The sequence below is a fragment of the Falco rusticolus genome, chromosome Z (genome assembly GCF_015220075.1).
Source record: "Falco rusticolus isolate bFalRus1 chromosome Z, bFalRus1.pri, whole genome shotgun sequence".
Lineage (NCBI taxonomy): Eukaryota > Metazoa > Chordata > Aves > Falconiformes > Falconidae > Falco > Falco rusticolus.
Genome location: NC_051210.1, coordinates 34688723 through 34702420, shown reverse-complemented (window position 1 = coordinate 34702420; position 13698 = coordinate 34688723). Strand labels below are relative to the sequence as shown.

Here is a 13698-nt window from a genome sequence, read left to right as displayed (position 1 = left end):
TTTTGGTTTTTGACAGGGTCAATCAATGCCTCTGCTTCCCATGAAATATCATCAGAATAAGATAATTGAAATAAAGCCCTAATCCATGAACGAAATTATACTTTAGTGTCCCGATTTTTAGAAGCTCTTGAAGAGATGGGGTACCATGTGCAACTAGAAACAGTTACACTATTTTATATGATTATAGGCATTGTTAGGTTTTGAACTTTTTTTCTTTCAACAGCGGTTCTAATAAATGATTTTGCATGGGAAGTGGAAACAAAGAGAGCTGCCATTCCAATGTAACTATACTAGTTCTGGTTCTAGATTTCGCATGCTTTGGGTATGTCTACTTCACGGACTCATGCAGTCCAAAGAGGGAAGAACTGAAGTTCAATTTGCTTGTAATCCTTTATAGTCTCAGGACTGCAATTCCAAATTACAGCTTCACTTGCAGTGATGTTTGTGTCACTGGCACATGGTAAAATATTACCCCGTTTTCACTCTAAGCTTGTAGTCATTTGGAAAAAATCCCAAAACCACAGAGGCTAGTACACCTCAGCAAGAAAAAGGAAAGTTTTATGCTTCTGGACTGCACGAGATGTGCTGAAAAACATTCCGGAAACTTCTTGACAAAGGACAGGAGATTCTGGTTCTCTTCAACAGCACTATCTTTTGCACTCTTGAGAAAAAAAAGGTGGAGGAATTTAAATTCCAGTTGCATTCAGGAGAAACAAATATTATCCTTGGCAATGAGGAACATGGTGCCGTGTCAAGACAGTTCATGTGAGGAATAAGCCAAAACCTAAATCTCTCCATGGACTCAGTATCGATATTGTGCTAGAGAATTCCAGGCTCTGCCTTCATTCCAAGGTCTATTATCTGCTATGGTTCTTAATGGGCCTGAGGTCTGGGGCTGAAGCTGTCTTCCAAAATGGCCATTGTTTTTCACTTTCCCCAAGGAGAATGAAGCCAAATCTCTTCTTGATTTCTTTTAAAAAGGCAGATGTTTCATGCTGCCATGAATGGAGAGAAGCATGAAATTAATCTGAGAAAAGGAGGAGATAGGTATACTCAGAATAACCACGTTTGGGTTGTTTTAGCTCAAGTCCACAATGAGAACAATAGGATTTGCCCTCTTAAAAAGGCAGTAAAAAAAAAAAAAAAAAATAAAAGGTTTCCACTCTTAACATATGCTGATCAGTGATCTCAGATAAATTTTGCCTCCAGGGAGATAAAATTACCATGCTTGAAGTGTTTTCTCTGTACATCAGAAGCTGAGACATACAGAATACATATGTCTCTGCCATTCAATTCTTAACAGAGTATTTTAGCTTTACAACAGTGTGTGTTTATGGTGAGATAGTGACAGTTGTAGGATATATGGGGCCCAGAACACCCTCCTTTTTCACATACTCTGCTGTAGTATGCTCCTAAATTTTGCAGAAAGATTCACCCATTAGTGCTTAAATAAATTTAAATCCTTTGGAAAGCTTGGAGGTTTTCTCATGGTGGATGTTAAGACCCTTTAAAAAAAAAAATTGACTCAAAAAATTAATGCAAAGTTGTGTTTTTATATTATACATATTTAACTAACTTGAGGAACTCGAGAACAAGTAGTTCCTAACAATTCAGAAAGTTGCATTCAAGCTTCTTTTATAGATATGTCCCAAACCTCAGGATAATTTGAAAACCCATGTCTTAGCAAGACATTTGGTAAACTCTGGAAATTCTGGAAGTATGAACTACCCATATTTATCATACTGTGTTCATTTTACTCCATGTAAATTGCTAAGGCTGTAGCACCTGGCACTTGCTGCAAGCAGTAAATTAAAAATGTGGTATTGCTTGGTAAAATACACATCTGGGAAATCATTAAAAAATTCATTAATAAGTTTCTCTAATCATACTAGTAACAGAAATAGTAAAAGTGCAAAAAGATACTGCAACCTTTATACAATGAATTTATCAAAAAAATTTTGAGTGGGTTTCTGTGCTTCTTTAGAGATAACCTTTGACAGCGAGTTAGTTTACAGAGATGATCTTTAGAATTATAATGCTAGTCTTGAGGAAATGAATGTTCATCTTATTTGGCTGTAATAAGAAATGTTATAATTGACTATCCTGTCATTCCTTATGACTCACTGTTGGTTCCTTCCCATTTATAAAGAAGAGACAGTATGTGCAGTACTAAGAAAACTCATAGCTTTATTTCTCTTCGATTCCTTGCTCATTCTACTGATGACAGCAGTTCTCTAAATCGTTGTTAGAGTTTGAGCGAAGTAATAAACTACTTTTCCTCAAACCTACTGCACATTGAGATTATTTGTTTCAATATTAATGATTTTTGGCGAATTTCTTTGCCAGTGAAAGAATTTTTGCAATAACATGATGTTGTTCTGTGATTCCATGGAAAAATATGTAACTTCTAATTCCACAAGAAAGAGTCATAACTTAGTCACAATCAGAATATGGAGAAAAAATATGAACCGCGAACTGCAGCAAGGTTTCTGATATTCTCTGAAGTAAAAGACTGGGAATAGCATATACGCTACATTAGAGTATGGTGTGACTTTGGAAGACATGTAAATGTTTTAGTCATCTCTGTGTACTTAGGAAGCTAAAGCTACACTTTTTCCCTGCTATCTCTTAAGGTCATAACTATGAGTGTTTTGCGCTTGCCAATGATTTCAAAAGTACAATGTTATCTGAATTCCTGCTTCTAGATATGAAATGTTGAAATGAACGCCTGCTGTTCCTTTGTCTGGATCATTGTGTGCAGCTGTAGTCATATGTGCTTTATACACAGATAACCGTGTTGGCAATTGCTACCTGAAGCATGGACCACGAGGTGATGGGAGCCTGTCCTGCAACACTGAAATTGGGGTTGCAGTCAGTCGTTCCTCATGCTGCTGCTCTCTGGGCAAGGCGTGGGGAAACCCCTGTGAGACATGTCCCCGTGTAAACAGCAGTAAGGAAATGTTCTCTTATTCTTCCCCTGCCTGTTAATATAGAAGATGCTAACAAGGGATGGAAAATTATTTGAAATCTTTTACTGTATTACTATACTTTTATCATTTAAGAAAATTATTTTCTTCATGAGGCAGTGTTCTGGCACAGTTACAGAAGAAAGTCTCCCTGCTACTGCCAAAGGGATGATGCAAAGGTGTGGACCTGGCCTTTAGACTTCTGTGTCTGACTTGGTACCTATTCTCACACTAATAAATCAGTGGTAACTTTCAGAGTCACTTCCCACTGGACCAGGCCCATGTACTTTGGGTAGTTTTGGGCACTGTTTTGTTTTGCTTTTACTTTTCTTCCATTAAAAAAATATTAAATTAATTGCAGATATGCTTGTGTGTCTTAAGAATGGAATGGATTGGATGCATCTACTAGGAATTTTTATCCAGCACTCCGTGTTGATAGGGAAATAAAGATATTAATAATACTTAGAACTGAAATTTGGAGAGCTGCAGTAGCTGTCAAAGGAGAGTGTTAGTGACTGTCGGTTAATTATTTCTAAATCATTCTTGAGTACTTTCAAAACTGTTACATGATGAGGCTTGAAAATTTTGGAGAGCTTTGAAGTTCTTTGAATAGTGCAACAGTAATGTCAAGCATATTTTTCTTAACAGTCTCACAATAGTATGAATATTAAGTTTAACACATATCTATCAGTGGTATACTGACATTTCATATCAGAGAACTAGTCAAAATGGAAAATATGTGCCTTTATAAAGGGACAGTACGAAGAAAACAATATGGTGCCTGACTTAAGAGTATCTGAGGTTATGGTAATGTTTTAAGCAGAACTCTTAGTTTTAGCTTGATTTTCTACTAATCTAATGCACTTGCTCTATATACTGTGAATAGGTCAAGAAGAGTAGAAAACCAATGAGTGTAGGGAGGAAGACGCATTAAAAACACAAATGAAATTTTGTGTTTCTGTTGTTAGCATTTTATTCCTCGTATAACTGACATGCTTTCTCTTGTACTTTACTTTAGCGGAATATAATACTCTCTGTCCAGGGGGAGAAGGATTCAGACCAAATCCCATCACTATTATTTTAGAAGGTGAGTTTATTGTAAATGACTGTGATGGCTGGCAATAAAAAAAAAGTGTCATCTTTGAAGAGATGTATACAGGAACTATATTTTGCAGAAATCATTACATTTAGTGCAAAGCAAAACCCTCTGCTAATATGAACTGGACAATAACATGATGAAAAGGCATACTGTAAAAGAATATTGAAGAAGTAAAACAATATTTCAGTAGGAAAATAAGCTGATGCATACATTTTGTGTGTCTCCTTACTTCAACTGGCCTTTGAAACTGGCCCCTGAAGGATAAGTCTTTTATGAAAAGTACAGCTTATCAGTGGAAGGTGTAAGTTTCAGGAAATATTCATTGGACAAAGAAATCCTTGTTCCAACAAGTGTGCAGGAATGAGAAATTAGATTCCAAATTCCTGTAAACAGTAATGGAAGTTGAACTCCATGGTCTCACTAAGCTGTGCTTTATGTACATTTATGTGCTCCTGAAGAGCTATTTGAATGGGAGAGAATGAGCATCTCATCCATGCTTTAATGAAGTGCAATTTAGAATAAATAAAAAAAAAATAATTCTAAGAAATCCACACAACAGTTAAAAACTACTAGTTGGTAAAATTTCAGGGGAGTACTTAAAGTATTTTGTTTCTTTTCATTCTGGAATGAAAATATGGTGGGTTTTGTTCTCTGTTTTCAGACATTGATGAATGTCAGGAACTGCCAGGTCTCTGCCAAGGTGGAAATTGCATCAATACTTTTGGCAGCTTCCAGTGTGAATGTCCTAAAGGCTACTACCTCAGTGAGGAGACAAGAATCTGTGAAGGTTGAGTCCCTTGAAACCTCCTTCTCTATAACAGTGCAGTTATTGTGAAAAACACTTACCATTTTTAGCCTTAAATCCAGAAGTTAATATGGTATCCACATCATTACCTAACATCTTCTCTAAAGTCATTATCTTTGGCACCAGTGATATCATTAATACAAAACTTGAAAAGCAGCACTTGAGTGTACTAACATTTATTTCTACGTGAGATATCTCAGCTATATATATTCTGTAAACTAAAGTGGTTTTTCATGATTTGTGGGTTCTCACTTCAGCCCCTTGTATCTCTTGCTAGTTTCACTAGGCTCCCTGTATTTTAAGTGAGAGAAGGTGTCCTCCTCACAGTGTTTCAGAGTAGCAGTTTAATTTATGCAACATGAAGTAAAAGTAATATTAGTCTTCCTGCTGTGTTTGAGATTTGTCATAAGTGTTAGCACCAAATATTTACTGTAAATAGACCCAAAAAGGTAAAGAATCTTTCATGGTTTCTCCTAGTTTGGAGTGTTTTAAAGTCAGCTTCCCCTTCTTCATTGAATTTGTGAGAAAAAAAAAAAATTGTCACCTTTCAAAACAGAGCCTGTGAATCCTGAGGCTCTACTAAGCTTGGGGAAGAAAACTGACCAGACTGGGTATGAAATTAAAATTGTATGATTAACTGTATGTAATTGTATGTAATTGTAAGACTAAAGCAGCAAGACTGTGATTACTGTTCAGCTTGCCTGTTTCTAAATAGAGTACCTGAAAGGTCATTTCTCAGTGGAGTAGTGAACACTGATAAGTGACAGTAACATTCCTTGAGAAGAGGGTGGGAATGTTTTTTGTGGAGCCAGTGGGGCACAAGGTGGTCTAGTTTAGTTTCAGTGATAGATTCCTCAACTTTGAATTCATTTAGGGTATTCTCTTGTACTTCACTGGCTGGGATTAATAAAGGTTAACACTATGACTTTTCAGCAACTATTACAATAGCTATTTAATGCAAATCTGAACCATACTGTCCAAGCTAGCATTTAAATGAAACTTTGTTGTTAACTTAGCATGGTTTATTTTAGTCATATTTCTCAGAAACATTTGCTAGGACTTGGTCCTCTTTTCCCTTGTTAATTATAGTGTTCTCACTTGGTCTCTAGATATCGACGAGTGTGTTGCACTTCCTGGTGTCTGTGGTCCTGGCACTTGCTACAATACCTTGGGGAACTACACCTGCATTTGCCCACCTGAATATATGCAGGTGAACGGAGGACATAACTGCATGGGTATGCAAAATGTCATCTTTACTAGAACTGTCTGAGTATCAGACTGCTTTGGAGCAGACTCTTAACATTTCCTTTTCAATGAAGCCAGTTCTAAATTTAGCCTTGTATAGTTTTTTTCCTACCTTTAACTACCAGACAGTTAGGTCATGTAGCCAGGAAAGAGATCCCAATGACTGACATGCAGTGTTCAAGTACTGTTATTCCTTAACAGAACTCAGAAATCTTTTTTTTGATTTTCACTAGTCATTCCAAGTAGTAGGTTTTACTATACAAATGGGTCTGATGAGCATCTACGGTGTGTTTCTGATTTCTTGGGAGTTGTCCTTTTTTTGCTTTGTGTCTTTGAATGAAAACTGAAAATATGTCACCTTTCAGGTGAGTCTAAAACAGAGACTGTAGGCTATTTCAATCTTTAAATTATTTTTAAGTCATCCATGCAGAAGCCAGAGTTAATGAACCACTGTCTAGATTGATAGAGGGTTGATATTTAATTATTTTCTTCTAAAGTTAGTTTGTTGATTACTTGGTAAGTGATTCTTTTCTCACATCTAGACATGAGGAAAAGCTTTTGCTACAGAAGCTATAATGGAACCTCCTGTGAGAATGAACTGCCCTTCAATGTGACCAAAAGAATGTGTTGCTGCACATATAATGTTGGGAAAGCCTGGAACAAACCTTGTGAACCATGTCCAACTCCAGGAACAGGTAAAGCCTACTCTAATCAACCCACGTTGTTAGTTTCTTTACTCCTCTGCTCCTTTGACCTATTAGCTAAATTTCAGCCCCCAAAAAACCTTTGCTGTACTCCCAAAGCAGAGTGACAATACCCTGCCATCCTGTCACTGGCTGCATTAAGTCTTAGTCTGCTAAATAAGAATAGATATTTCTTCTATATTTTTAAGTTGAAGAAGTATCACTCCATATTGAGTGGAAAGATACAGCTTGTATAATTTGAAGGCGCCAATCTTTCCCCCAAATGTAAAAAATAATTCAGGAAGAACATGTGTATTTCCCCTCTCAGCTGCCCCTGAAGGGAAGAGCAAGGGGACAAACCACTGTCACGTGTTGCTGAGATGGATAAAAAGGCCTGGAAATTACAGACTGACCTTCCCATCAGCAGCAGGAGTATGTCAGCCCTGTATAGCTAGACTGATGTTTGTAAGATAGTTGTCTGTAGGTAGATGTAATTATTTAGCCCCTTTTTTTTGGCAATGGAGCTCTATGAAATGACTTGTTCCATTCTTTCTTTCTAAGAAATGCCAAGGCTTTCAGATGCCTTGTATGGATATAGAATTACTTTCAGTTATTTCACTTTATGTCAAAATATCTATGTTTGCATAGGTAAGACCAACCAGGGTGGTGCAGTAGGCATAAGCAAGTTTTCTGAATGCATGATTACCAAACTCCCATCTCTAAAGCTGTCACTTTGAAGTTTCTGGAAAAGCAAGCATTGGGCAATAACACTGAGGTTAAAGATGCTGGCTACCTGGTCTGTCTTCCAGGATAATTAATTTAGGATAGTATAATTTAGTTACTGCTTAGTTGGGGATACATTTATCCTGGTAGTTCTAATCTGTCAGAACAAAAAGACTGTGTTTCATTACTGAGTGCATTGCCTTTCTAAATTTTTTCACTTGTATCCACACATGATCATCTTGGTTGCTTTTACATTTTCTCTGTTGAAAGTGATGAACTTGCAAAAGCTCAATAAGCAGAGCATTGTAAAAACTTCCTTCTTTAAAGGGAGGTGAAAATAAGGTATAGTTCTTTTTCAGATAGTCTTTATGGAGTTCCTTGCCTGGAATAAAACACTCGTGAAAGCTCCACTCCAAAAACTGATTGGTGGGAAAATCACCAACTTGGAAACCTGACAGTAGCACCTGGCCTTCATTAAAAAGATTCTTACATTTGTAAAAAAAGTAAAGGTGCCTAAACAAAACTAAAAACCTCAGATGCCTGTTTAGTACAAACACATTTTATTGTTCATTGACTTTGCCGCAAGTTTACTGCCACTAAACCCATACCTCTGGTGCTACATCACTTGTGATGTTAGTGTAAAGAATGTATTACTTTCATTCCAAGTGGTTTATCCTGGTGTCATAAGAGAAAAAGCAGATCATTTAGGAAAGACTTCCCCCCACACACAAGCAGTAAAGAGGAGGAAAATGGGACTGAAAAGAAAAAACAACCTCTTCCTTTTCTTTCTTAAGTAGGAGGAGGGGAAATGAAGGGATGTTCCTAGCAGTCAGGAATGGGAGATGGAAATATGTTTGCTATCACAGATTGCTCATAAAATTCTTTCCCATAACCATTTATCTCGATGCCATAAAATTGTCATTATGATGACAACATGATGAGAAAAATACAGCAAAGTACTAGTAGGGATTCATGCAACTAGTATTCTTGGGTGGAAGAAAGAATTATTTTAAATTCATAAGACTGAAGTTCTCAAAAACTTCTGCAGCTTTTAAAGATCTGTTAAAGACAACTCCACTTAGTCTGCAAGCAGTTATAGGGTTAAAATATTTCCTGAAATATTTCAATATTGCCTTGTTAGCCCTTCTAAATGCCTTTACTGTATTTGGAGACATGGTTGAACTTTTTCACCATGAAAAGAGATTGCGTGATGGATCAAACACAAATTCCAAGTGTAAATGGTTGAATAGCTGCACTTATGTGGTATAATCAGTTGTTCTGAAGTCTGGGTGGGGGCTACACATCACAGACAGGGGTTATGATACACTGACCTTAACCAGTTTCCTAGACTAAGCCCAGTAGCTCATTAAGAGCATTATTCTGCTCTGATGAGAATTGTATTGTTCCTCTAAATGAACTTCACATGCCAACGCATTTGCATTTTTTTTCCTTTGAGAACAGAGCTCTTTCTTCGTTTTATGTATTTATGCTTAACAATCAATCTCTATTTGATGACTTTAGGTAGTAAAGACTGTATTGCTTCGTTTTATACATTATACATACCATACATTATACCATTACCATACAGACTTTCAACAGAAATAACCATTCTTGTTTGGTTGGGTTTTCACCCAAGGAAGTGTAAAAAGCTGCTTCACTGCTAAGAGGTAACCAAATATTTACAGAACTCTTCCATGGTTTGATCAGTTCAAGAGTGTTTGACCTCAGAGGGTTTTTTTCTGTTATGTGATAGATCTTTTTGTCCTAAAAAATAATATAGTGATAAGTATATGGGGTTTTGAAATACTTTTCAACTCACTGATACAAAGTCAAGCTTTCAGAAAGTAAATCTTTGGTGTGTTTGTGCATGGATAATTTGGCGTTGTGTATAAATGCATTATCATACAGTCCTTACCTAATCATACGCTCTTTTTCTACACAGTACAAACAGAAAATAACTATGGAAAAAGTATTAAATGGATTGTATGGAACACATAGGTAGCATAACACAAAATGTAAGAAGGCATGCAACACTCATCATGCCTCTCATCATCCTCCCAGACCTGATGTTTTAGGTTTTATCAGGAGTAGGTGTTGTCATTGCCCATGGAGACAGGGCAGTGAACGCAAGGTCCTCTTTTTTATCTAGTATGTGTGTTTATAAATGGCATTAAGCTCCATGCAGAAAAGAATTGTTTCCTAACCCTCAAATCTTATACATGTTCGTATGAAAAAGCAGAAAACTGCTAAATGGGAAAACACCATGGCAGGGATCTCTATGGCCCAGTATCCTGTACTGCAAGAATAACCGCAGTAGGCATTAAGCAGTCATTAAACAACAGGACATAAGAGAGAAGAAAATGCTGAAGTTCAGGTATACTAGATCCTATTTGGCTTCTACAAGAAATAAAAAAAGAATGTCTGAATGTGAGAAGAATATTTTGCCAAATCTCATTCTGAGCAATGACCAACTACATTTGCTGAAATTGTAATACATATGAATGTTTGGTGTAATGGACACAAGAATTATTCAAGTTGTAACCCCAGGGGTTAAACCTTACAAAATTATAAGCTGCTGAAGAGCTGCCATTAAAATGTAGATGATCAAGAAATTCAAACTATGGCCAGTAGAGAAATCAACTATTACTGCTCTAGATTAAAGATCATTATTCACAGGAAAATAGAAGGGTCTCCTTTCCTTTTTTCTGGTGCTAGGAGAGATGCCTAATAATTTGTCTGCATTTCAGGTTTAGAGGTGAATTATTATCCTAGAGTAATTAATGGATTCCATGCTAGAAACTCTATGTTTTGTCATATGTAATATGTGAAATACGTAACATTTAACATGTACGTATAACATGAAATATGCAACATTTTTCTATATGTTGCAAATCCACTCAAATTCATACACCTTGCCTGGAAAACTGTAGGTTTATTGATTTTATACTGTGCTTTTCCAATCCTGAAGATGCTCTGGAAAACAATACAAAATGAGCATATTAAACTAATGCTCTTTTTTGGAGCATCTCTTTTTAGAGTAGAGTGTCCATTCTGCTCTACAGACTAGTGCAACTAAAGTACAGTACTTTCTTCAGAAAAGAACACAGTATCATCAAAGAAGGCTAGGTGCTGGTAAGTTATGTTTATTTCTGCTGTCTGAAACTGTTGCTGCAGATTCTCTCTACAGATGTCTGGAAAGCAGGAATAAACCTTAAAAGGTAAGTTAAGAAGGTCTAGTTAAAACAAATACTGAAGTGTTGCTCTTTCAAACTACACATTTACTCAAGCATGAAAGTCTGCAAAGATGTGAGAAAAGCAAAGTGTGAGTTAGTGTTTCAATTTGCATTTATTTATTGGCAATCTGAATTTTCAATACAATTGGTACAAGAGGCAATGGCTCTTCTGAGTGGATTTGGCATACATCAACTCTTGAAAAGCTGAGACGACTAGAAGTAATTTTTGGGAGATTTGAAATATTCACTAAAAATGCATTGTTCTCTGTTTTGCTGTAGCTGAATTCAAGAACATATGTGGGAATATTCCTGGCTTCACTTTTGACATTCATACTGGGAAAGCTGTTGGTAAGTGTCACTAAACTTACTTTAACCAAAAATTGTTTTGTATAAGGTTGTTGCAGCTGCATGATGGTACTAAAATGAACATTTAATATAGTAAAATTCTAATTTCATTCTAGAGTTACAATGGTGGCAGAAGTTGTGAGACCAAGTTTTGAGTAAAATATTTCTCATCTGTATTTCTTTATTTCTATATTCTGTTACAATCTTTTGCTCACCCTGCATCCTAGTTCATGGTTTTGAGTGTTAATAGGTAAGACGAAAGAGTTTGGCTTTAAAATGTTGTGGGTCTTATCTGCACTTTTGTAACAGTTCTGCATCTTGTCTAATACTTAGTATTACTCTGTTTTGACCACTTCCTGAACTTCACATGGTTTATTTTCTCTCATAATGGGTGTATGTTTAGATTTATATCCTGTATACAATTTCTGTAAATTAGAAGGAACTTCTCAACTCAGTTTTAAGCACCGTGAAATTGAGAATACAAGCAGTATGAAAAGGCATGAAGTACTGTACTTTGACTAGCTGATCTCACTTTCAGACATTGACGAATGTAAGGAAATCCCAGGAATCTGTGCAAATGGTGTTTGCATCAATCAGATTGGCAGCTTCCGCTGTGAGTGCCCCACTGGATTCAGCTACAATGACCTGCTCTTGGTCTGTGAAGGTGATTTGAAACGACATTATTTTCTACTTAGCTCCCATAAGCATGCTTGTCTTAAAGCAAAAGGGAACATTTAATTCCCGTGTTTTTCAAAATCCAAGAGACAGACTGTGAGCTTGTTTGTAGGGCTCAAGTATGTAAATCAGCTTGGACATGTTTGTCTTTAATACATATGCGCATGCACTTAGTGAAATTTGTAATAGTTTTGTGTTAAGCAATTCATTGACTCCTAAATAGGAAGTAAATTAAATGCTTTTATTTTATTTTATTTTAGCAAGGAAATTTAATTATTGTTCTTAAAAATTCTCGAAGAACAATTTCCTTGATTTTTTAAGTCTTCTGTCTGTTCTTCTGCGGTTTTATAGGTACAGATATTCATAGCATATCACCATATCTAATGGTGAAATTTTGTGTGTCCTAAAATCAATGGAGTTTTGTCGTTGCTATTCAAGGGTCTTTTGCTGGCAAGTGCACCTTAAAAACTAACAAACTGTGCCGATTACTATTTCAGTTCAAAGGCAAAGAAGAATGTTTTTTTAACATGAAAACTAATTTCTTCAGGCAGATATTTAAAATTGCAAAGCCACTTCAGTGTAAGTTGGATACATAGGATCCTCCTTTATCCAAAAAGCCTGTTATGGATGACATTGTATTGATTTTGCTTTTCATTTGCATTTATGGCACAGAAGGCTGAAGGTCAGTTCTGTTGAGAACAAAATACTCATCTTGCACAAGACAGATGATACAGTCTAAATTCTAGGCAGAAGTAACTATCTCATGGTTTCTGATGTCTGAACCATGACTTTTGGTATTTCAGATATTGATGAGTGCAGCAATGGAGACAGTCTCTGTCAGAGAAATGCAGACTGTATCAACAGCCCTGGTAGTTACCGCTGTGAATGTGCTCCTGGTTTTAAACTTTCACCGAATGGTGCCTGTGTTGGTAAGAAATTGTTTGACTTTTCTTGTCTGTTTGAATGTGTACCTAATCAATGGTATGTGTGTGATTCTCTCAAAGGGTAAAAGCATTTATGTTGTTACCTTGTGTATTCTGCTGTTTTGCATAACAGTTTTAACTTTATAGCTCTGTTTCTTTGTAGAAGGGAAGAAAATACAGAGTAGAATTTTTAAAGAACACTCTCAATGAATCAACCAAATCCTAACAGTAGTTTCAACCTCGAGTTGTATAGGCAAGAAGTTCCAATAAAATGAAGTTTTATATGATTCAGGTTTAGTTATGGATAATTTTGAGCCTGGTTTTAATAATAATAACAGATTGTAAAAACATGTTTGTGTAAAATGAATGAATAATAAAAGTTAATAATATGTACCATCTGGTTTATATTTTTGTTATAGATCGCAATGAATGTCTGGAAATTCCTAATGTTTGCAGTCATGGTGTATGTGTGGACATGCAAGGAAGTTACCAGTGCATATGTCACAATGGTTTTAAGGCATCCCCAGACCAGACTATGTGCATGGGTATGGAAAGAAAATGCTTTTGTGTGTGGTTTGTTTGGGTTTTGGTTTTTTTAAAGGGGGAGTAGATGAGTCTAAATTTCTGAGGAGATTATAGTGACATTAAAAGACTGATTCATAAGTTTCTGGAGTTTTGTGGATAAAGTATGTGAAGTTGTCCTTGGAGGGGATATATTAGTTTAAGAAAAAAAAATATTATAGTGTTTATTCTTAGACTCTCACAGAAAAATATATTAACCCCATTTTCACAAAAATCTGTCATAGTGGCTTATTTGACAGAGAAGTTTATAGGAGATATCACAGAGTGATAGAGTTTGGAGATTTAAAAACACAGATTTTTCAATTATTTATAAATTTATTGAGTTTATGTTTCATTTAAAAACCAGAATCCCACGTTTAATCTAAAAAATCTATACTAATTTTGTATTGAAATGATGACGTGGTAGAGATAAGAAATAA

The 13698-nt window shown here is 36.0% G+C and overlaps 1 protein-coding gene across 1 annotated transcript in view; it reads left to right on the top strand.

The window, feature by feature from the left end:
* Positions 1–13698, top strand: part of FBN2 (fibrillin 2) — a 174351-nt gene that overhangs the window by 138328 nt on the left and 22325 nt on the right. The window contains exons 37-45 of the mRNA XM_037373880.1: positions 2789–2950; positions 3985–4053; positions 4727–4852; positions 5980–6105; positions 6658–6810; positions 11034–11102; positions 11638–11763; positions 12578–12703; positions 13117–13242. Coding sequence (XP_037229777.1) covers positions 2789–2950; positions 3985–4053; positions 4727–4852; positions 5980–6105; positions 6658–6810; positions 11034–11102; positions 11638–11763; positions 12578–12703; positions 13117–13242 — 1083 coding nt within the window. The remainder of the gene's footprint in view (positions 1–2788; positions 2951–3984; positions 4054–4726; positions 4853–5979; positions 6106–6657; positions 6811–11033; positions 11103–11637; positions 11764–12577; positions 12704–13116; positions 13243–13698) is intronic.